This window comes from Podarcis bocagei (assembly GCF_964188305.1).
Source record: "Podarcis bocagei genome assembly, chromosome: 1".
Taxonomy (NCBI): Eukaryota; Metazoa; Chordata; class Lepidosauria; order Squamata; family Lacertidae; genus Podarcis; species Podarcis bocagei.
The window spans coordinates 4,122,222-4,146,669 of NC_138125.1; the positions used below are offsets into that span (position 1 = coordinate 4,122,222).

Sequence of the window (24,448 nt, forward strand, 5' to 3'; positions counted from 1 at the left end):
TCGTTTAGTCGTGTCCGCCTCTTCGTGACCCCCTGGACCAGAGCACGCCAGGCACTTCTGTCCTCCACTGCCTCCTGCAGTTTGATCAAACTCATGCTAGTAGCTTCAAGAACACCATCCAACCATCTCATTCTCTGCTGTCCCCTTCTCCTTGTGCCCTCCATCTTTCCCAGCATCAGGGTCTTTTCCAGGGAGTCTTCTCTTCTCATGAGGTGGCCAAAGTATTGAAGCCTCAGCTTCACGATCTGTCCTCCCAGTGAGCACTCAGGGCTGATTTCCTTCAGAATGGAGAGGTTGGATCTTCTTGCAGTCCATGGGACTCTCCAGAGTCTCCTCCAGCACCAGAATTCAAAAGCATCAATTCTTCGGCGATCAGCCTTCTTTATGGTCCAGCTCTCACTTCCATACATCACTACTGGGAAAACCATGGCTTTTACTATACGAACCTTTGTTGGCAAGGTGATGTCTCTGCTTTTTAAGATGTTGTCTAGGTTTGCCATCGCCTTTCTCCCAAGGATCAGGCGTCTTTTAATTTCGTGACTGCTGTCACCATCTGCACTGATCATGGAGCCCAAGAAGGTAAAATCTCTCACTGCCTCCATTTCTTTCCCTTCTATTTGCCAGGAGGTGATGGGACCAGTGGCCATGATCTTCGTTTTTTTGATGTTGAGCTTCAGACCATATTTTGCGCTCTCCTCTTTCACCCTCATTAAAAGGTTCTTTAATTCCTCTTCACTTTCTGCCATCAAGGTTGTGTCATCTGCATATCTGAGGTTGTTGATATTTCTTCCGGCAATCTTAATTCCGGTTTGAGATTCATCCAGCCCAGCCTTTCGCATGATGAATTCTGCATATAAGTTAAATAAGCAGGGAGACAATATACAGCCTTGCTGTACTCCTTTCCCAATTTGGAACCAATCAGTTGTTCCATATCCAGTTCTAACTGTAGCTTCTTGTCCCACATAGAGATTTCTCAGGAGACAGATGAGGTGATCAGGCACTCCCATTTCTTTAAGAACTTGCCATAGTTTGCTGTGGTCAAAATGAATTTTAAAATGAATTTTAAAAACCCTTAAAATGGATCAGTTCCAAACCTTTCCTAGGCTATATCAAGTCCTACTTGAACATGTGATGTTTGCCAAACCTCTGGTGCTAGGATGTTCAAAGCCAGGGGTCAGCAACCTTTTTCAGCTGTGGTCCGGTCCACCATCCATCAGACCATGTGGGGGGCTGGACTATATTTTTTGGGGGGAAATGAACAAATTCCTATGCCCCACAAATAACCCAGAGATGCGTTTTAAATAAAAGCACACATTCTACTCATGTAAAAACACCAGGCAGGCCCCACAAATAACCCAGAGATGCATTTTAAATAAAAGGACACATTCTACTCATGTGAAAACACGTTGATTCCTGGACCATCCGCAGGCCAGATTGAGAAGATGATTGGGCTGGATCCGGCCCCCGGGCCTTAGGTTGCATGGCCCTGTTCAAAGCCGTTTGCCACTCCTTCCTCCACCCGCCTTCAAGGTATCTCCTGGGATTTACACTTTTCTCTACAAAAAGCCCCCCAATACAAGTGGAAGTCTGCTCACACAGTGTTGGGATCTACCCTTCATCGACTGCAATCTTGAGCTCCAAACCATTGAAATCAATGAGAAATCCGCCATGGATTTTCAGCTGCCTAAACTGCATTTGGAGCGTGCGATATATTTTGGGCGGTTGTCTAGCTTTGCATTCTGTGTGATGCTTTGTCATCTGTTTTATCCTTTAAAAACAACAACAACATCAACACTGTTTTCTCCTTCAAATTACTACAACTGCAGGCATGCTTCATAAAATAAAATCACAGTTGTTAGATAAATGATGAGGGTGTTATACAATGCCGCCCCCTGTGGGTGGCAATTGGAAGTGCTTGCTGGGAATCTCACATGCTCAGTGCTGTTGTTGCAATGGAGTGTGCCTCTGGGGGTGAAGTTAAACTGCAAAAAGGGAGGGGGTGGCAGAACGTGCTTTGAATGTGAGGTATGTACACGGAGGTCCTCTGAGTGACTTCATGGAGGAGAGACTTTTTGATGGCTACAATACAGGATGGTTCTGCCCTGCCCTATTATTATTATTATTATTATTATTATTATTATTATTATTATTATTATTAAAGCAATGACAAACCTAGACAGCATCTTAAAAAGCAGAGACATCACCTTGCCGACAAAGGTCCATACAGTGGTACCTCGGGTTACATATGCTTCAGGTTACATACGCTTCAGGTTACAGACTTCGCTAACCCAGAAATAATACCTCAGGTTAAGAACTTTGCTTCAGGATGAGAACAGAAATCCTGCAGCAGCGGCGCAGCAGCAGCGGAGGGCCCCATTAGCTAAAGTGGTGCTTCAGGTTAAGAACAGTTTCAGGTTAAGAACGGATCTCTGGAATGAATTAAGTCCGTAACCAGAGGTACCACTGTATGGTTTTCCCAGTAGTGATGTATGGAAGTAAGAGCTGGACCAGAAAGAAGGCTGATCACCGAAGAATTGATGCTTTTGAATTCTGGTGCTGGAGGAGACTCTTGAGAGTCCCATGGACTGCAGGAAGATCAAACCTCTCCATTCTGAAGGAAATCAGCCCTGAGTGCTCACTGGAAGGACAGATCCTGAAGCTGAGGCTCCAAGACTTTGGCCACCTTATGAGAAGAGAAGACTCCCTGGAAAAGACCCTGATGTTGGGAAAGATGGAGGGCACAAGGAGAAGGGGACGACAGAGAATGAGATGGTTGGACGGTGTTCTCGAAGCTATGAACATGAGCCTGACCAAACTGTGAGAGGCAGTGGAAGACAGGAGTGCCTGGCGTGCTCTGGTCCAGGGGGTCACGAAGAGGCGGACACGACTAAACGACTAAACAACAACAACAATTATTTATACCCCGCCCATCTGGCTAGGTTTCCCCAGCTACTATGGGTGGCTTCCAACAGAATATTATAATACAATAGTCTATTAAACATTAAAAGCTTCCCTAAACAGAGCTGCCTTCAGATGTCTTCTACAAGTCTGGTAGTTGTTGTTCTCTTTGACATCTGGTGGGAGGGTGTTCCACAGGGCGGGTGCCACCACCGAGAAGGCCCTCTGCCTGGTTCCCTGTACAGCTGGAGCCAGAGATGCTTCTGAATGCCAGGTCCTGCTTGCAGGTTGCTCTGGTCGGTCCCTGTGAGAACAAGACACTGGACCAAATGGACCCCCTTTGGCCTGGTCCAGCAGGCTCCAATTATGTTCTTCTGTTCTCTGGCTTACCTGCTTGTCTCCTGTGCTACACCAGTCATCTTGCTGCCAGCCAGAGTTGTCCTTTACTTACGATCTGAATCCCATTCCTGCCCCCACTTAATTTCTACTAATTTTTCTGTTTTACATTTTAGAATATTCATTCAAACAACCTTAAAATATCAATGACTTCCCTTCTTCTCTTTCCCTGCTTCGTTTTGCATAACATAAATCCCTGCATTTTTTATATAAACTAAACCGTTCAGTATTCCATTATTACATCCATCAAAATTTATTCACACTGTTGAATTTATCTGAATGCTGCCAACGTTTTCAAGTGTACACAATTTCCCCCCCATATATTCAATAAACATTTTCCAATCTTCTTTAAACGTATGTTCTTCTTGTTCTCTTATTATATATGTTAAGTCCTAAAGCTATGTATATTCCATCAGTTTATTTTTTTTACTTCTTTTTATTCATTTTCTATTACCAAACAACAACAACAACAAAAATCAACAATAACAAACACATACCAAAGAAAAACAAAAGAAAACATCAGCCAAGTCACGAACACCTTAACCAACCAATAAACAAACATTACAATAAATATCAATTGACTTCCCTCCATCTCGGTCTTGGGTTATGTTAATGTTAAATCCAATCTGCAGTTTTTCATTATATAGCATCAGCATATCGCAAGAGTTATGTTACGCCTACTGTGATTTTTATGTCTCTAGAATTTGTTTCTATATATGTTATAAATTTAGACCATTCATCAATAAACTTTCTACCTTTTTGCTGTCTAATATTCTGCGTCATTTTTGCTAAATCCATATACTCAAATAGTTTAATTTGCCAATCTTTGATAGTCGGGATATTTGGGGTTTTCCAATTTTGCGCTAATAGGATCCTGGCAGCTACAGTCGCATACTGAAACATTACACAGTCTTCTTTCTTAATCTCCTCTCCGATCATTCCCAGAAGGAAGGCTTCAGGCTTTTTAACAAAGGTGTATTTAAGTATTTTCTTTAGTTCATTGTAGATGGAATCCCAAATTTTTTTAACTTCTACATGTGGTAGAAGCTACCCTCTTTAGATTTACATTTCCAACACCTTCTGTCCCCAGTCTTATACATTTTTTGCAATTTCACAGGGGTGATGTACCAACGATACATCATCTTTTCCATATTTTCTCTGAGGGCAGTACAGGCAGTAAATTTCATTCCTTTAGACCACAACTTCGTCCATTTTTCAAAATCCAAATTATATCTATGCATATTCCATCAGTTTAAGTTGCCATTCTTCTTTAGCTGGGACCTCACTCATTTTCCATTTTTGGGCTAACAAAACATGGGCCGCAGTAGTAGCATACATAAATAACCTTTTTTGACCCCTGGGAATTTCCATCTGAATTATCCTCAACTCAAAGAACTCTGTGGGGGTTTTTTGGAAATGTACTTTTAAACATTTTTTTCAATTCATTATGGATTATTACCCAATACTCTTTTACCCTTTTACAAGTCCACCACATGTCAAAGAATGTTCCTTCCACCTCTTTGCATCTCCAGCAATTATCTCTAACCACCCTATTGCACCCACTGCCGTTGGCCTATCGCTCAACATCCAAAAAACCCAAAGTGCTGCACCAACAAGTACAAAATAACCCCTCTGCAGCGCCACAAATCCAACTCAATTGTGTAACGTTGGAAAGTGTTGATCACTTCTCCTACCTGGGCAGTTCTCTTTCCACAAGGGCCAACATTGATGCCAAAATCCAGCATCACCTGAGCTCTGCGAGTGCAGCTTTCTCCCAATTGAAGTGCATAGTGTTTGAGGACCAGGACATGCGCAGGGAAAACAAAATTCTTGATTACAAAGCTATTGTACTACCAACTTTACTGTATGCTTGTGAAACATGGACCACTTATAAACACCATCTCCAACTCCTCCAAAGATTCCATCAACAGTGTCTCCGAAAAATTTTACACATCACTTGGGAAGACAGGCGAACTAGTGCCAGTGTACTGGAAGAAGCAAAGATCACCAGTGTTGAAGCGATGATTCTTCAGCATCAACTTCGTTGGACTGGTCATGTTGTGCGGATGCCTGATTATTGTCTTCCAAAGCAACTACTCTATTCCGAACTTAAAAATGGAAAGCATAATGCTGGTGGTCAACAAAAGAGGTTTAAAGACTGTCTCAAGGCAAATCTTAAAAAATGTAGTATAAACACCAACAACTGGGAAACAGTGGCCTGTGAGCGCTCCAGTTGGAGAACAGCCTTGACCAAAGGTGTCATGAACTTTGAAGATGCACAAACTCAGGACGCAAGGGAGAAACATGCTAGGAGGAAGGCACGCTTGACAAATCCACACCATGATCAGGTCCTGCCCGGAAACCAATGTCCCCACAGTGGGAGGAAGTGTGGATCCAGAATTGGCCTCTACACTCACTTATGGACTCATTGTTAAAACTGTGTTCATGGAAGTCACTCTTCAGCCTCATCTATTATTTCCCTTCTCTTCCCTCCCCCTCCCCTTTTATGAAGATCACCCGCTCTGAGACCCCACAGCCAATTCTCCCCTGACCCCCTTGCTGGTGCAAGTAGGACCAATTTGGCCAGCTAGCCCTGGGGATTATCTAATTGATGTATGATTTTTATTGTTATTCATGTTTTTATACTGTTTTTATGCTGCTTTTATAATTAAGTGTTTTAAAGTGTTTTAAATTTGTTGTTAGCCGCCTTGAGCCCGGTTTTTGAACCGGGAAGGGTGGGGTATAAATAAATTATTATTATTATTATTATTATTATTATTATTATTATTATTATTATTATTATTTGGCTACGAGGGATCACCAAAGAAGAGAGAGCGCTTCTAATCCCAGCATCAGCAGCAGAGGTATGTTTTTCCTTAACAGACCACGATACCCCAGGAGGCAGCAGGTGCCTGGCACCCTTCGGCCCTAGAGGATGCTCATTAGCCCTGCTGCAAGTGGGCAGGAGAAGGTGGAAAACGCATGGGCCAGGAGGCCCTTGGAGACCACCAAGGTGTTTGGCAATAGAAAACAAACAGAGCGCCAAAACAGAAAGTACAGAAAGAATGGAAAATCTATAAAGAGTATTTGGAAAAGCATTACAATAACAAATATCTCCTGGCAGATACAGTATAGAACGATCCTTGCAAAACAACAAATATAATGTTTTTTGATATCTGACGAAAACAAAGAAAGAAATACAGTAACATGGAACTGTGTGAGAAAAAAATTTGTAGAAATAATAATACAATGAGTCTAATCGGAAGCCAAATGTGTTGCTTTTGTTTTGTCTTCTTTTTCCTTTCCCCCCTTCCCCTTCCCCTCACTCCCCTTCCCCTTCTTTTTCCTCTTTTTTCTTTTTGTGTGTGTCTCTTTTCTTGGGCTTTCTCTTTTTTATATGTTAAGAAAGAGATAAAGAGATAAAAGTGTAATATGAAATTTCGGTAAGTTAAAAGTGATGTTGTGTAATTTTCTATTACTATTTGTATATTGTTAAAATAGGTTAATTGTTATGAATTGATGTAGCAACTACTGTGCCTTTTTCCTTTGTTATTGTTGAATTCTAAATAAATTCATGGGGGGGGCACAAACAGAGCAGCAGAGCCTCAGGGAAGCAGGGAGAAGCTTCTGAAACAGAGCATGGCAAACATTTTGGATGGAACATTTTGCCTCTTTTACTCTACCTTTTGCCTCTACCTCCACTTCCTTGCAGGAAAAGAAAAGGCTAAAGAGGAAACCCTACACAAATACGGAGCGGAGTCCCTAAGGTGGTTGGGTGGCAGTATCTTATACGCCTCTTTCCGGCAACTGCTGCAGCCAAGCTGGTGCCTAATGTATTGCTTGCTTTCCTTTGGACCACATCTGTCAGGAATGAGCCAGCTCCAAGCAAAGGTTTGCAGCCGGCTGCAAAAAGCAGCCAGGAACAGAGAGACTGGGATTTCACTCAGGCGGAGGAGAGCCGACAGCTGCAGTCTTCACCTCCTCCTGAACTTGAACAGCAGGATGATAAGGCTGTAGCTGAGAGCAGGCTGGAACACAGCCAAAGCTTTCAGGAAGCACACAAAGGCGTGAACAGTCTCAGAGACAGCCTCTCAGAACAAGAAGAGGGTGGAGCTGATCCACTAAGTCTGAGGAGTTGGCCAATGGGAGGGCTGCTAGACAGGAAGCAAAACAAGAGACGTAAGGGTCGTAAGTTCAATATCTTCTGTCGACACTGGAAGGAGTCTTCAGAAGGGTCATCTTGAGTGATAATGCCGGCGGCTGTGTTAGAGCTGTCTGGAGCTATCTGGTTGGGTTTTTTTGCAATAAATCCTCCTTTTTAATTACCTACGCTTACTGTGTTATCAAGCTGGGAACCTGGACTCCTGACAACATCTGTATTGACATCTGGGCAGCCCAGGACCTCCAGACACACTGCCCAGACTTTGGTGCTGCTACCGCAGCTGTCTGACTTCACCCTTGTAGGTGCACTCCATTGACTCTCGAGAAGACGGAGGCCAACAATGGAGCTAGTTGCTGCTGTTGCCTTCTGCTTGAACAGGAAAGAGCCCAGCAAAGTGTTTTGGTGTTTTCTTATTCTTCTTAAGTATATTTTATATTTCGGCACAGCAGCTTGTAACATTCTGAATGCTGATTCCCTTTTTCTTGGGGGATCATTTGGAGGAACTTGAATTGACCTGTGAACTGAGCATGAAACAAACAAGTTTGTTTTTATATAAGAGGCAAGGTGCAACCTGGAATTATTTTTTCTAATTTATCATAAGAATATACAGTACCACAGCAGCTTACAACAATATAAAAACATAAAACCAGACAACAACAATTTTTATTTGTATCCCACCCTTCCCGGCTAACATCATATAAATAAGATGATATGCATAACACAAGCGATCAATCAATTACCGTATTTTTCGCCCCATAGGACGCTCCGTCCCATAGGACGCACCTAGTTTTTTTGGGGGGGGAAATAAAGGGGGGGAAATCCCTTTATTTTCCCCCCAAAAGCAGGTCGGGGAAACAGAACCAGGTCGAGGAACAGCGGGATGGCGGCGCTGCGCCTCCCTGCTGTCCCCCGAGCTTGTGGGGCTGGTCGATGTCTGCCCCGCGCGAGGGGCGCTCTGCATCAGGGCGCCCCCTCTGTGGGGCCGGCAGGCTGCTATCAGCAGCGTGGGGAGCCTTGCCGGGAAGTCCGGCAAGGCTCCCCACGCTGCGGATGTCTGCCTGGCGAGGGGGGCGCTCTGCTTCAGGGCGCACCGCCCGCCGGGCGGCAGGCTGCTCCCCACGCTGCGGATGTCTGCCTGGCGAGGGGGGCGCTCTGCTTCAGGGCGCACCGCCCGCCGGGCGGCAGGCTGCTATTCGCAGCCTAGACATCCCTGCCGGACCTCCCGTAGGGCTGCCTAGGCTGCGGATGTGTTCCTGAAGCCTGGAGAGCGAGAGGGGTTGGTGCGCACCGACCCCTCTCTCTCTCCAAGCTTCAGCAAAAGCCTGCATTCGCCCCATAGGACGCACCCAGATTTCCCCTTCATTTTTGGAGGGGAAAAAGTGCATCCTATAGGGCGAAAAATACGGTAAGATACATCCCACAATTAATTCAAACAATTAAAATTAAAACTAAAACTGGACAAGTGGCAATTTTCAAGTTAAAATTGGAAGACCAGCTGTTACCACTGTCTTATAAAGGACCTGTGAGTGGGCTAGGAGGCCTCTTTAATGCTTGTTCTTATACAGAAAGAAAAGAATCAGACTGAACCCCGACCAAAGGCCTGGCGGAACAGCTCCGTCTTGCAGGCTCACCAGAAAGATGTCAAATCTTGCAGGGCCCTGGTCTCTTGTGAGAGAGCGTTCCACCAGGCCGGGGCCACGGCCGAAAAGGCCCTGGCTTTGATCGAGGCCAGTCTGATCTTTAGGGTGTTTTTATTTGCAGATTGTAAGGTCCTCCGTGGGACATACCAGGAGAGGCGGTCCCGTAGGTACGAGGGTCCTAGGCGGTATACAATAACAGAAAGTTAAAAACTAGTTAAAAACAGAAAGAAATTAAAAGCAAACATTGATAGACCATTTTGGGGGGCTGTACTCTTAATTGCTTGCATAGGCTAGGCCAGGGGTCTGCAACCTTTAAGACAAAAAGAGCCACTTGGACCCATTTCCGAAGAAGAAAAAACTGGGAGCCGCAAAACCGGGAAGGTGACATCGGGACGGTGTGTGACTAACGCACGCACCGCCCCCATGTGACGTCACAGCCAGTACAGCGCCCGCCACAGCGGGGAGTGTCGGGGCGCACAATGCGCCTCCTCCCCTCGCTAGTATCCGCCCCGGAGCCGCGGCAAAGGTGTAAAAGAGCCACATGCGGCTCCGGAGCCACGGGTTGCAGACCCCTGGGCTATGCAGAATAGAAAAGTTTTCAGCAGGTGTTTAAAAGTTGGCACAGAAGGCACCCACTGAATCTCTAGTGACAGGGTGTTCCGATGACACTAAAGGCTCAATTTCTCATTGTTGTCAAACAAGCCTCACCAATTTGGGGAACAACCAAAGACACTCCTGCAGTTTATCTCAGTGATCGAACTGGGATATAAGGATCCCTGCAGTATTCTGTTCAGGGCTTAGTAAAACCGATACAATAACCTAAAACCTGGCTTAGTAGCAGACGGGCAGCCAGACAGTGCAGCTGTTTTAACAATGGTATCACATGTTCCCGACCAGAAGCTCCCGTCAGCAATCTGGCTGCAGCATTCTGCACCAGCTGGTTCTTCCGAACAAGACCCAAGGGCAGCCCCACATAGAGGCCATTACGGTAATCTAGCCTTGAGGTGACAAACTTCCGTGGTCAGGCTATCCCTGCCCAAGAATGGCCATAGTTGCTGAACCAGACAAAGCTGGTAAAAGGTAAAGTTAGTAAAGGTAAAGGGACCCATGACCATTAGGTCCAGTTGTGACTGACTCTGGGGTTGCGTGCTCATCTCACTCTATAGGCCAAGGGAGCCGGCGTTTGTTTGCACACAACTTCCAAGTCATGTGGCCAGCATGACTAAGCCGCTTCTGGCGAACCAGAGCAGCACACGGAAACAACGTTTACCTTCCAGCCGGAGCGGTACCTATTTATCTACTTGCACTTTGACGTGCTTTCGAACTGCTAGGTGGGCAGGAGCAGGGACCAAGCAATTTGAGCTCACCCCGTCGTGGGGATTCGAACCGCCAACCTTCTTATCGGCAAGTCCTAGGCTCTGTGGTTTAACCCACAGCGCCACCCGCGTCCCTAAAGGTAAAGTTAGCTCCTCTTTAAAAAGGAACTTTCCAAGCTCAGTTTAAAGGTGTGGTGATCCACTTCCAACTGCACAAACTTGAATTTCAGGTATGTGGCTGAATCCCTCCTGCAAAATAATGAGGCAGCCAAAGATGTCTTCGCCTCCTCTCTCGTTGAGGGTTTGCGTGGCATTTCTCATCCCAACAGGGCAATTTCTCTCTCCATGTGCACCTTCCAGCCAAACTGATGTTGCATCAGGTAAGTAGGAATTACTGACAAAATAGAGGCAGTAGATCACCTCTTGCTGCAATGGCAAGACAGCTGTGAGAGACAGCATGTGCTGTCTGCAAGGTTTTGCGGGGAAGATGTAACAGTTTGATATTCTCCACCTGTCAGGGCTCCAGGTAAGTCACCCTTATCGCCTTGGGGACTGGCCTCCTCCCAGGCAAAATGCAATACCTCACATGTGGGCAGAACTCCCAGGCCTAAGGTGGGTGGGGATTATTCCTACACCAGACTTACTCTGCGGTTTCTGTTATGCAATCTTTTTTAAAACAGTCTTTGCCAATTTGATGCCCTCCAATTGCTTTGGCTGGGGCTGTAGTCCCAAACATCTGGAACGCTGCTTTAAATGGTTTCCATTTACCACCCACCACGTAAAAACTTCCAGGGTGCTTCACAAGAACTAAAAAATAAATAAAGACAAAGCCAGCAAAAGCACTGTCAAGGGCAGCCCCGCAAACAGTGGCAGCAGAAGTCAGTTCAGACTTCGTGAAAGCTTACATGCCTTTCAGGTGCTGCAGGGCTTTGGACTGGTGTTTTTAATATTTTTTCCTTTTTATCGATGTCCTGTATCAGCCATTGATTTTATCCACACCCACTTTGAGCAAGCTACAAACCTGCCAAAAATGGAAAAATTGAGGTGACCAGGGAAAAAAAGCAAGTTAATTTTTACAGTATGTGGTGTGATTTTATTAAAGATACATATAAAACAACACATGGATGAGAAATACTGACAGCATATACTGCAAAATGGAGCACATAAGCAGGCACGACTCATTGGCTCACTTCTATTATTCTATGTTTCCCAAGTTGATTCATTGCCGAATCTATTTAATTGATTTATTTCAATCATTATGCACTGTAAAATAATAAAACAATTCCTTCCAGTAGCACCTTAAAGACCAACTAAGTTAGTTCTTGGTATGAGCTTTCGTGTGCATGCACACTTCTTCAGATACACAGTGTATCTGAAGAAGTGTGCATGCACATGAAAGCTCATACCAAGAACTAACTTAGTTGGTCTTTAAGGTGCTACTGGAAGGAATTTTTTTATTTTGACTATGGCAGACCAACACGGCTACCTATCTGTAACTGTAAAATAATATTTATCTCCCGTTTTGTGAGTCTTGCCACGTTTTATGACTTATAGACATGACATGGATTGTTTTGTGGCTGCTTTGTTACCGATTCTGAGGGAGGAAATAAAAATAAAAACGATTTTAGAAAACCTGCCAAACCACTTGTCAGATGATGGCGCGCAAATGCACAACAGCTCATGCCTAGTCGCACGCCATCAGCGCAGTCTACCAGGCTCTGGGAGCTCGGACCCGGTCCTGAGGGGGCAGGCGGGCAGGCGAGCCCCGCCCCAGCGAGAGGCGCGCTCCGCCCTCGCCTCGCCCCTTGCGAAGGGAGACGGGGAGAAGGCGCTTCCGCGGGCGCCGCCGCGCACTCGGAACCGGAGCAGGCGGCTCGGCTTGGCGATGAAACGGCGCGCCCAGGAGGCGCCTTCGGGGGCGCAGGGCAAGGGGATCGCCGCCTCTTCCAACCAGGGACAGGCCGCGTCCGCATCGAGGGCCCCCCGGCAACCTGCCGGGTAAGTCAGGGAGCTGGTGCGCCTCTCCATCGCGGGAGGCAGAGGTTGCTAGAGTTGGGATTTCTGCATTGCAGCGGGTTGGGCTGGATGGCCTTTGGGGGTCCCTTGCAAGGCTACCATGCCAGGATTCTCAGTCGCCCCGCTTTGCGCGCTCCGGACACCTGCGCCTCTCCACCCGGCGAGGCTCAGAGCGCTCCCCGCCTCCATCCGCCATCCCATCCGCTCGCTTCCTCGCTCTCTTGCTGCCGGTTTTCATCACGCGCTGGCGAGGAGAAGGGGTTTGTTTTTATTTCAGGCTCAGACAAAAAAAACAAGGTCACATGCATTTTGAGCATCCTTTGTTTTCAAGAGAGGCTGGAATTGGGAACGGAGCGCGCGCGCGATGACCTGAAAAGGGCTGTTTGGAACGGGGAGTTTGGCGAGGCTTGCAAACGGGAGAGAGGAAAGATGGCGGGATTCAGCACCGGCCAAAAGGAATTTGCTTGTCACATTTGTATCCCCCCCCCCTTTCCTCGTTTAGTCCCCGTTTTGTCTTTCGAACAACCCTGCAGGGTAGGCTAGGCTGAGAATGAGCTTCAGGGCAGAGTGTTTTAGCCGGTCAGGGATGTTGGGAGCAGTTGTCTAGCAACATCTTGGAAGCGCCAGGTTAGGGGAACGTGCTTTAGGGAGTAAAGTTGCCTTGATTGCCGTGGGAATTGCATCAGAGTACAGTGGCGTAGCGTGGGGGGTGCAGGGGGGGCCGGCCGCACCGGGTGCAACATCTGGGGGTTAGGGTTAGGGGGCGCAAATCCACAGGTTAGGGGGCACAAATCCACAGGTTAGGGGGCGCAAATTACTTGCCTTGCCCCGGGTGCTGACAACCCACGCTACGCCACTGTCAGAGTAAGCATGCATGTAGATAAATAGGTACCGCTTTATAGTGGGCAGGTAAACGGCGTTTCCATGTGCTGCTCCGGTGCCGGTTCGCCGGAGCAGCTTCGTCACACTGGCCACGTGATCCGGAAGTGTCTGCGGGCCAGCGCTGGCCCCCGGCCTCTAGAGTGAGATGAGCGCACAACCCTAGAGTCTGCCAAGACTGGCACGTACGGGCAGGGGCACCTTTACCTTTACCTTAAGCATGCATGTGATCAAGTTTTTTAATGGCTTTCAGGATGGGTGCCAGTGATTCAAGCTTTCCAAACCAGGGCATTCCCGGAGCAAATTCAATGTTCCAGTTTGTTTGTTTGTTTATGATTTAGGTAAAGGTAAAGGGACCCCTGACCATTAGGTCCAGTCACAGACGACTCTGGGGTTGCGGCACTCATCTCGCTTCATTGGCCGAGGGAGTTGGCGTACAGCTTCTGGGTCATGTGGCCAGCATGACTAAGCCGCTTCTGGCAAATCAGAGCAGCGCATGGAAACACTGTTTACCTTCCCGCCAGAGTGGTACCTATTTATCTACTTGCACTTTGACTTGCTTGACGTGCTTTTGAACTGCTAGGTGGGCAGGAGCAGGCACCGAGCCATGGGAGCTCACCCCGTCGCGGGGATTCGAACCGCCGACCTTCTGATCGGCAAGTCCTAGGCTATGTGGTTTAACCCACAGCGCCACCCGTGTCCCATGATTTACTTATTGCATAATAATAATACAGTAATAATATTTATAGTCCACCCTTTTCTCCAATGAGTACATCATTCTCCCCTTCCTTCATTAGCCCCCACAACAACTCTGTGAGGTAGGTCAGGCTGAGTGTGATCAACTGAGTGTGAGCCCACTGAGATTCATTGCTGAGGGGGGCAGGATTTGAACCCTGGCCTCTCCCCGGTTCTAGACTGGCGCTCTAACCACTGCACCACCCTCCGTTCCCTGTTGAATGAGCGGCCTGTTTTTGGAGACATCCCTGCCTTCTGCAGGACTCGAGCGAGTTCCGTAGTTTAACTGTGGTGCGTGAAGGACAACAAGTTATCTCTCCTCAATCTTCCAGCGCTGTTTTGTTTGATGTCCACGAGTTGCTGGCATTACAAGCGAGAGAGAAAAGCTGTGCTTTTGTCACAGTTCATTCTCCTCCTCTGCAATCCTTGTCACAGCAAGCATTTAATGCTAAGGTGGTGTTTGGGGAGCTTATTTGCACCCTGGATTTAACCAGAGCTGTCATTTCCCCAGGGTGGCAGCGCAGTGGGTGTGAATTGTTGCACACTAGGAAATTTGCAGTGCTGTTTCTGGAGCCAGCCAGTTAGCCATGGGTGAGTGGGACGAAGGTTCTTGGTCCCATCCTGTCCCTCCCCATCCCACTGATGGGATCCTGTCCAAGCCTGGAAGTGCAATGCTCCTTGCTTAAGCGCCGCCGTTGCTCTTGCAAAAGCTCAGAGGCCAAAAAATGGGGGTGAGACAGACCTCTGGGCTTCAGGGTCTTTTGTCTGGGGTCTTTGCCCCACGCTCTCACTCCCGGACCCTCTTAACTGAGGCCATGTCTCTGGAGGTAGGCAGAGGCCCAAATCCTCTGGTCTGCCATCTGCGAGAGCTGCCAGGATTGCTGTTTCAGGATAAGACCTTCTTCTCCTTCCCCCTTTAAAAACACACACACACATCAAAACCCCTTTTTCCCTTTGATTCCAAAATGTCTAGACATCGTGCGAAAGCCCATTGCTTGCAAGATCCCAGCAACCCATCTTCTTCATTGGCTCCACCAGTGTGGGGCAGTGGTCAGAGTGTCTGACTAGGGCCCAGAAGACCCAGGTTCAAATCTCCACCCGCCCACGAAGCTCTCCCTGGGTGACCTTTGGCCATTTGCTGCCTTCTCTCTGCCTGATTTACCTCACAGGGCTGTTGTGGGGATTAAGTGAGGGGGGGCATATGTGGGATATAAATGCAATAGATTAACAGCAACAACTATTTAAAATTAGCACATGCCTACTTGTGGCCTGGGTTTTAGCAATGGTACCTTGCAATGCCCGCTCCTCCTTCCTCTTTGCCCCCTGCTACTCTGGAGATTTTACTTTCTTGGGCTCCATGATCACTGCAGATGGTGACAGCAGCCACGAAATTAAAAGACGCCTGCTTCTTGGGAGAAAAGCAATGACAAACCTAGACAGCATCTTAAAAAGCAGAGACATCACCTTGCCAACAAAGGTCCGTATAGTTAAAGCTATGGTTCTCCCAGTAGTGATGTATGGAAGTGAGAGCTGGACCATAAAGAAGGCTGATCGCTGAAGAATTGATGCTTTTGAATTATGGTGCTGGAGGAGACTCTTGAGAGTCCCATGGACTGCAAGAAGATCCAACCTCTCCATTCTGAAGGAAATCAGCCCTGAGTGCTCACTGGAAGGACAGATCCTGAAGCTGAGGCTCCAAGACTTTGGCCACCTCATGAGAAGAGAAGACTCCCTGGAAAAGACCCTGATGTTGGGAAAGATGGAGGGCACAAGGAGAAGGGGACGACAGGACGAGATGGTGGGACAGTGTTCTCAAAGCTACCAGCATGAGTTTGACCAAACTACAGGAGGCAGTGGAAGACAGGAGTGCCTGGTGTGCTCTGGTCCAGGGGGTCACGAAGAGTCGGACATGACTAAACGACTAAACAACAACAACAACTTGTGGCTTGGGCTTCTCCAATGGTACCTTGCATTCCCCTCTCCTCCTTCCTCTTTGCCCCCTGCTACTCTGGGGCTAGGGAATTGAGGGCAATCGTGCCGAGGGCTGGTTTTCAGGGTTAGCTGAGTGCCTCTGGGAATGTGCAGAGTGCATTTATTCCATGCCCTCCTGCCTCGCTCCCATTTCTGTCTTCTCCATCTGGCATAGAGGCCTTCTGTTAATATCGGGATATTTTTTGCGGGGGGGGGGGCAAGTCAGTAGCATGGTCAGTCTGCACATGCTCTGGGCACCCTCCCCTCCATGTGTGTGTATTTGTGTAAAAAAATAAAATCCTGCCCTCAAAGAGTTTGCTATGGTGGCCAAGGGGAAGGAGAACAAATGGAGGCAAATGTGGGGGGAGCAACAGAGAGTCTTGTTCACTTTGACCCGTCAGCTTCATTTAATAATAATAATATAATAATAATAATAATAATAATAATAATAATAATAATAATAATAATAATAATATATTATTTATACCCTGCCCATCTGGCTGTCTCCCCAGCCACTCTGGGCGGCTCCCAATCGAGTGTTAAAAACAATACAGCGTTAAATATTAAAAACTTCCCTGAACAGGGCTGCCTTCAGATGTCTTTTAAAAATAGGATAGCTACTTATTTCCTTCACATCTGAAGGGAGGGTGTTCCACAGGGTGGGTGCCACTACCGAGAAGGCCCTCTGCCTGGTTTCCTGTAGCTTTGCTTCTCGCAATGAGGGAACTGCCAGAAGGCCCTTGGGGCTGGACCTCAGTGTCCAGGCAGAACGATGGGGGTGGAGACGCTCCTTCAGGTCTCCATTCCAGCTTCATTCCAGCAGTACAAAAGTTTGAGGTTCCTACAGGAGCCTCTCACTGTTGCTCCTTCCACCTCAGGGCAGCCAGACTGTGTGGGAAATAATCTCCCTCCTCCCAGCTTTCCTGCCTCCTTACAAACGCACAGAGCTGGGCTCCACGGCTATTTCTAATGCTGAAATACCTGCCTGCAGATAGGCCCAGGTGATAAGCTGTAATTAAAATAATGAACCTTTCATGAGCAACTTTTTTCTGGGCCTGTCAAGAGTCACAGCCCTGATCTATGTAAACTGTGTTGTCTTCTGGTGGCCCAAGGTCACACCATGAGCTGCATGGCTGAGTGGTGATTCGAACCCAGGACTGGGGCCTGGAAGTTCTGGCTTTCGAATCTCCCCTCAACCATGAAGCAAGCGCATTGGATGAACTTGGTCCATTCACCTTCTCTCAGCCTAACCTACCTCACAGGATTGTTGTGAGGAGAACCACATACACCGCCTTGATATAAACGTAAGAAAGAAACAAACAATAAAACTCTCAGGCCACTCGGATCTGGCCCTCAATTCACACACTAAAGCATCTTCCACTCTAACTAAATAAATGAATTCAGCAACGTTTGGGATTCGCTGTGACATTTTGCCATTTTATTTTCTCGGTTTGATCCCGCGAAACCCCTTGCTGTTTATTACGACAGCCGGCCTGTAGCTGTTTCAGTAAATCCAAAGGGTGGGAACAGCTGCAGAACTGCCTCCAGGGATGAGAGAGGAAGACGGGCGCGAGTGACGACACTGGCACTGGGCAATAGGCACTTGCTGCAGCTGACTCTGTTGCAACATGCTGGGAGTGTGCAAGCGCTTTGACAGCTTTTTGGGGTTTGTGGTGTCGCCAGTACCTAAGGGTAGGGAGCAAGGGCAATGTGAGTTCTGGGGGTGTTGTTGTCAGGTGTTACTCAACCGAGTTCTGCTTATTTGGAAGCTGACTATTGCGGTTGTGATTTGGTTGCTGCATCACAGCAAACTGAGTTGCTGCCTCTTGGGTCTGTTTCAATGCCTTGCCAAAGCACCCGCAAAGCGAAATCACTCATCAGCCGGGTTATGTGTGGGCCCAGGCCTTTGCTGAGCCAACTGTTGCATCAGAAGCTAAGAGCATTATCTGCATATCTCTTGTGTAAAAATCTAGCAAGACGGAGGAGGGAGGTGGTTAGCTAATCTAGTCCAACCCTCTACAGTGGAATTGCAGCTAAAGAATTCATTTTGTTTGTTTGTTTATACAAAACTCTTTAGTATCTTGCCTGCCCAGCTTACAGCACAAGGCAGCAAACTGCAGAAATAAAAGAAACAATTACACAGGTAATTTAAAATCAAACAACAACGATAACAAAGACAACAACAATAATTTATATGCCGCCCATCTGACTGGGTTGTCCCAGGCCCCCTGGGCAGCTCACAACAAAACCAGTATATATACACATACACACACACACACACACACACACACACACACATATATATATATATTAATAATGTTTATTAAAGTTTCACAAACAATAAAAAATTTCAAAATTTAAACATAAGAAAAACTACAAATATATAAAAATACAAAAACAAAACACATAAAAAGTACACAATAGAAAACAGTGAACAAAAAGAGGGAAGAAAAAAGAAAGAATAAGAACAAAAAGAAAAACCAAAAGACAAAACAGAAAATAGATTAGTATTTTCAAATCTTATACTTCATTCACTAGTTTCTTGACCTCCTCACACCTCCCATTTTGTATTCCAATTCAGATATTAAATTCAGCAAATCCTTACCCTCTAACATTTATCCTCACTCAAGATATTAACCTATTATAAATGTCAGTTTTCCAATTATCAATCCCTATTTACATTTTCTTAGAAATCTTTTTACCAATACTACTTATTTTCCATCAGACATCGTTTTAACATTCCTTAATTTTACAGTGCTTCTGCAAATAGTCCTTAAATTTCTTCCAGTCTTCCTCCACCGACTCTTCTCCCTGGTCACGAATTCTGCCAGTCATTTCTGCCAATTCCATGTAGTCCATCACTTTCATCTGCCACCAACAAAACCAGTATAAAACCCCAAACGTAAAAAACTTCCGTATAGGGATGTCTTCTAAAAGTCCTATAGTTGTTTATCTATTTGACATCTGTTGTGTGGTCCGTATGCCTGGCCAAATAAAACGGCCACTGGCCTCCTCTTTAGTATCTCGACATTGAGGGCAGACTGAATGTCGCTCTGATGGGAGTTCCACAGGTGAGGTGCCACGACTGAGAAGGCCCCGTCTCGTGGGCAGATTTAGACAGGGCCTTGCAGAGCCAGGCAGAGGCCCGGGCAGACAAATTTGACTAGTAATTATAATTAAATTATAATTATAATTAAAACTTCTCCGACTTCTTATTCTACTCTTAAAAAAGACGTATGCTTGTGAGAAAGCCACTATTGCTCATAAGCCACTGTTTCTTTAAAACACATGGTTTCCACCAAATTTTATCCTCATTGAGCTATATGTATTCCTCGGGTGTAAGTAATATTCCTGGCCTTGTCAACAAAAATTTAAGCAAATGGCCACACCTTCATCAATTTTTCATCATTTAAAAATAAAAAATTGCGATAAGAAAGCCAACACACCAGGGTTCAAATCTCCCTGGTGACCAGGGTTCAAATCTCCCACTCAGCCATGAAGGTCAGTCATGGTTCATCAGTCACTACATTTCAGCCGAAACTACCTCGCGGGGCTGTTGCTGGGATTAAATGAGGAGGAGGAAAACTTACGTAGGCCGCTTGGAGTTTCTTGGAGGAAGGGTGGGGATAGAAATGCAAAAAATAAGAATAATATGGAAATAATTATCGCTGTCCTTTCTTTGCTCATTAAGTCTTTTTACCTCCTTATCTCCCCCCCCCCATAATAATATTTATTATTTTCCATACATAGATATAACAAAAGAAAAGGTTGACAGTAATAAAGAAAAAGAAAAAAGAATATAAAACATAAAATACAACAAATCATCACTACACTAACACTTACTTAATTAATTAAAATCCATCTTCATAAACATATTGTTTGACTTCCTCAAATCTCTTCCACCTGAATTTCTTAGTAATTATATATAGCAGTTTCCAATATCATTATTTCTTTACCTCCTTATCTTTTAGGGGGCTTCTGGACTGGTTCCAAGCCAGTAAAATCAAGACGCTGATCCTGAATGTATTTATTCTGTACGCCTCCATCCCCTTCATCATCCGCATGTTCCCTTCGCTGCTGAAAAAGTTTGTCTTTCTTAATTTCCGTAAGTATTCTCTTTGCCTATTGCCTGCGTAGGGATCTCTAAACGGGCCGCATAAAAGGTTTCTCCAGAGGCTGGCTGAACTTCTGGAAATTGATTGCTGCTCCAGGGTTTGCCTGGGATGGAACTGCAACGTCTTTATCTCAGACTAAGCCGGTTTGCGCTGACAGCTGCCCAGGAGACAAGATCTCCTGCGTGACTGTTTCCAAAAGCCTGTCTGAATAGGAAGGTTTTTGGCAGGCCGAGTCATCACTGCAGGAGAGGAAGATTTTAACAGGCTTCGTCTTGGGAGCAAAGGAACATTGGAAGCCGAGTCAGGACATTGCTCCATCTATTATTATTATTATTATTATTATTATTATTATTATTATTATTAACAAATTTTATTTATACCCCGCCCTCCCCGGCCAGAGCTGGGCTCAGGGCGGCTAACACCAGTAAAATTGCAACATAAACATAATGGGGGGCGGGGACAAAAACTCCCCAATTTAAAATACAGGTTAAAATGCAGTTTAAAATGCAGCCTCATTTTAAAAGTAGCCCATAAATCAAAACCGTATGGGGAGGGAAGACATAAGGGTCAGACTGAGTCCATACCAAAGGCCAGGTGGAACAGCTCTGTCTTGCAGGCCCTGCAGAAAGATGTCAAGTCCCGCAGGGCCCTGGTCTCTTGTGACAGAGCGTTCCACCAAGTCGGGGCCAGTACTGAAAAGGCCCTGGCCCTAGTTGAGACCAAGCTAACCACCTCGCGACTTGGGGCCTCCAAAAATGTTGTCATTTGTGGACCTTAAGGTCCTCCGCGGGACATACCAGGAGAGGCGGTCCCATAGGTACGTGGGTCCTAGGCCATGAAGGGCTTTAAAGGTCAAAACCAGCACCTTAAACCTGACCCTGTACTCCACCGGGAGCCAGTGCCGCCCAGGCAGTGCGCATATTCTGCAGCTCTTTGCAAACATGCTGCTGCTGTGTTCTGTCTAGGCTGGAGAAATAGATGGTTTAATCCAGAGGCCGCCAGTCCCTTTTGGGCTTATGGAAACCTCTGGATTTTTGAGTGTGTGCTATGGATGTGACTCCACATCTGGCTGCTTCTCTCGCTTCTTCCATGAGCACAGCCAGGATTTTTTAAATTGGGAGACACAATGAGAGATAAAGGAGGTGCTTGGTGGAAGTCAATGTCTTGTTGTTGTTTTAGTGTTTATAATATTAACTTGTAAGATATGGATTTGTTTGTTTGTTTTGTTTTGTTTTTGTTGTTTTTTTAGTTTTCGAATGTTGATTTTTGTGTGTTGTGTATTGTTATTTTTTGATATATTTTGTGTTGTTGTTGTGTGGAAAATACTAATAAAATAGATTTCCCCCGCCCCCGCAAGACGACATTACGGGGGAAGGGCGAAAGAACCTCAGTTAATTTAGTATTTTTAACACTTTCCAATACTTCTTGAGCCTGCTAGTAGCCCTCTCCTCCATGAATTTTTCCAATCTGCTTTTAAAGCCATCCAAGTTCGTGGCCGTCTTGTGGGAAGGAGTTCCACAGTGTAACCGTGCCCTGTGGATGAGGAGGTCATTTCTCTCATCTGTCCTGAATCTCCCTCTGGATGTCCACAAGTCCTAGTTCTCAGAGAGAGGGAAGAAAACTTTCCTTTGTCCACTTCTGCCATGTCACGCGTGGTTTGGTTTTGCTGCCCATTCATTCGAAGTCATAAAGCAGAGATGCTCGTTGCATGCTTAGTGTGGCATTGACAAGTGTTGGAGGCGCATGGGGAACGCGAGGCCTTTGCCAGTGAGCAAATTTCCAAAGTGAACTTCTTTTGCAGTTGTTTTTCCCTTTGGGGTGGATTACCAGAAGCCCGAAGTATATCTGAATCACACGAGGAACTTTTATCTCACCTCCGAACCGGGGATCACTATTGGGATTTGGTGAGTAAGGGGCCACCGCTTGGCCTGGCAGGGGCCGTGTGCTGATGTACATGTCACCCTCCGAGTCTCGCTCCCAATCTGATCTGGGGCTGAGGATAATCCGTAGATAGATAAGATAGATAAAACTTTATTCGCATTAGCCATGGCAACATAAAACAAGCAATAGCTAAAGGTAAAGGGACCCCTGACCGTTAGGTCCAGTCGTGGCCGACTCTGGGGTTGTGGCGCTCATCTCGCTTTATTGGCCGAGGGAGCCGGCGTACAGCTTCCGGGTCATGTGGCCAGAATGACTAAGCCGCTTCTGGCAAACCAGAGCAGTGCACGGAAACGCTGTTTACCTTCCCACCAGAGCGGTACCTATTTATCTACTTGCACTGGTGTGCTTTCGAAGTGCTAGGTTGGCAGGAGCAGGGACCGAGCAACGGGAGCTCACCCCGTCGCGGGGATTCGAACCACTGACCTTCTGATCGGCAAGCCCTAGGCTCTGTGGTTTAACCCACAGAGCCACCCGTGTCCCATAAAACAAGCAATATATACAAATAAAAAGACAGCAATGGGTAAAAAGGGCAATCCAATGACCAAGATTTTGATCTGATAACAGAAAGAACAATGTGGCCGCAGGTGGGCGGCCTGGGATGGTAAGTAAGAGTGGGGTGATGATCTCATTCCTCAGATCTTTATAAAGGGGACAGGACAGGAGAACATGAGCCACTGTTTCCAGATTGCACAGGGGCGGAGTCAGTTGGAATCTTTTGGTACCTGCCCTGAAGTATGGCAGAGGGCATCACATCCAATCTGGCCAGTGCGAAGGCACGTCTGTATTTTGGGATAGTTAATTTGTACAAATATGGTGCCAGGGAATCAAACTGAGAAGGGTGGGGGGGAGGCATACCAAGGACAGAATTTCTTTATAATGGCCAGATTGTTCTGTTGCTCTAAGTCCCTCAGACGCTGTCCAATTAGCCTTTTTGCTTTAATAAAACCCGTCATGAGAAGCTGATGTGGGTGGAGTCCGCAGGAGAGGAGTTTTTGGTGCACAATTTTAAACCATGCACTTTTATGGGGGTCCTTGTGTCAGTAAGGGCAGTAGACTGGGTGGATCAAAGTTTAGATGGAGCCAATAATTAAGAGTTCTTTGCCAGGACCGAGCTTCTACAGAGGGAAGACTTGAGAATGATCCGTATCTGCAAAGCACCATGCATGCGCTCATCGGCTTTGCTCTCACTTTTGCTTTCTCCTTTCTCTGTGCGCAAATCCGTATTTTCAGCTGATGCGCTCAAGGCTAGTTTTGTGCACTGATCTGGGCAGGTGCAACTTGCCTCACTGCTCCCCCTTTCCATCCACAGTGGGGCAGCCCCCACTGCAGTTGAATAGGCCTTTTGCTTCTCTTCTTAGGCACTCCTTGCCTGACAACATGCGGGAGGAGGCTGAGGGGAAGGACCCCAGCTGGTACGAAGAGGCCCTGGCGGACAATAATCCCATCATAATCTATCTCCATGGCAATGGGGGGACCAGGTGAGTTTGAGACTGAAAGGAACAAAGGCAGCGTCCGTGCTCCGTTATTCCCCTGCTCAGTTGTCATTCTCCTGCATGCGTCGTCTGGATGTTGGGACAGAAGGGCTGTAGCTTAGTGCAGGACACCTGCCCTGCATGCAGAATGGTCCCGGGTTCAAGGCCCAAGGGCATCCCGGTGGCGCCATTCCCCCTCCTGTGGCCGGTGTGAGTCTGAATAGTCTTGCTCATTTAACGACTTTAAAACTTTAAACCAGGCTTAGGCAAACTCCGCCCCCCCCCCAGATGTTTGGGACTACAATTCCCATCATCCCTAGCTAACAGGACCAGTGGTCAGGGATGATGGGTACTGTAGTCCCAAACATCTGGAGGGCTGGAGTTTGCCTATGCCCTGCTTTAAACCACGTCTTTTAATGGCTGGCTTGTGATCTGTTTATGAGTCATTCTGGAAATAAGCAAGTTGGCAATTTTGATCGCCGGCGACGATGATTAAACACTTGGCTCTCGTCTTTGACCTCTCTTACAGAGCAGCAAGTCACAGAGTTCGTTTTTTAAAGGTAAGTTGTGATGTTCCCTCTTCCCCTTTAAAAATAAGAACATAAGATGAGCCTGCTAGAACAGGCCAATGGCCCATCGAGTCCCCACTCCTGTTCTCATAGCAGCCAAGCAGAAGCCCCAATGGGAAGGCAGGCAATCAGGATTCGACCATGAGAGCCCCCTCTCCCTTCCTCTGGTTTCCAACAACTGGTGTTTAGAACCATTGCTGCCTCTGACTACGGAGTCAGACCATCCATCGTGGCTAGTAGCTATGACAGCCCTCTTTTCCTCCACAAATTTGTCCAATCCTCTTTCGAAGCTGGCCACCTCTGCCTCCCGTGGCAATGAGTTCCATAGTTTGCACTGC

The 24,448-nt window shown here is 46.6% G+C and overlaps 1 protein-coding gene across 1 annotated transcript in view; it reads left to right on the forward strand.

The window, feature by feature from the left end:
• The first annotated feature begins 12,240 nt into the window (after positions 1 to 12,240).
• ABHD12B (abhydrolase domain containing 12B) overlaps positions 12,241 to 24,448 on the forward strand; it is a 38,424-nt gene continuing 26,216 nt past the window's right edge. Inside the window, exons 1-5 of the mRNA XM_081193809.1 lie at positions 12,241 to 12,410; positions 19,985 to 20,118; positions 21,930 to 22,032; positions 23,428 to 23,547; positions 24,071 to 24,101. Of these exons, the coding sequence (XP_081049935.1) occupies positions 12,298 to 12,410; positions 19,985 to 20,118; positions 21,930 to 22,032; positions 23,428 to 23,547; positions 24,071 to 24,101 (501 nt within the window). The 5' untranslated portion in view covers positions 12,241 to 12,297. The remainder of the gene's footprint in view (positions 12,411 to 19,984; positions 20,119 to 21,929; positions 22,033 to 23,427; positions 23,548 to 24,070; positions 24,102 to 24,448) is intronic.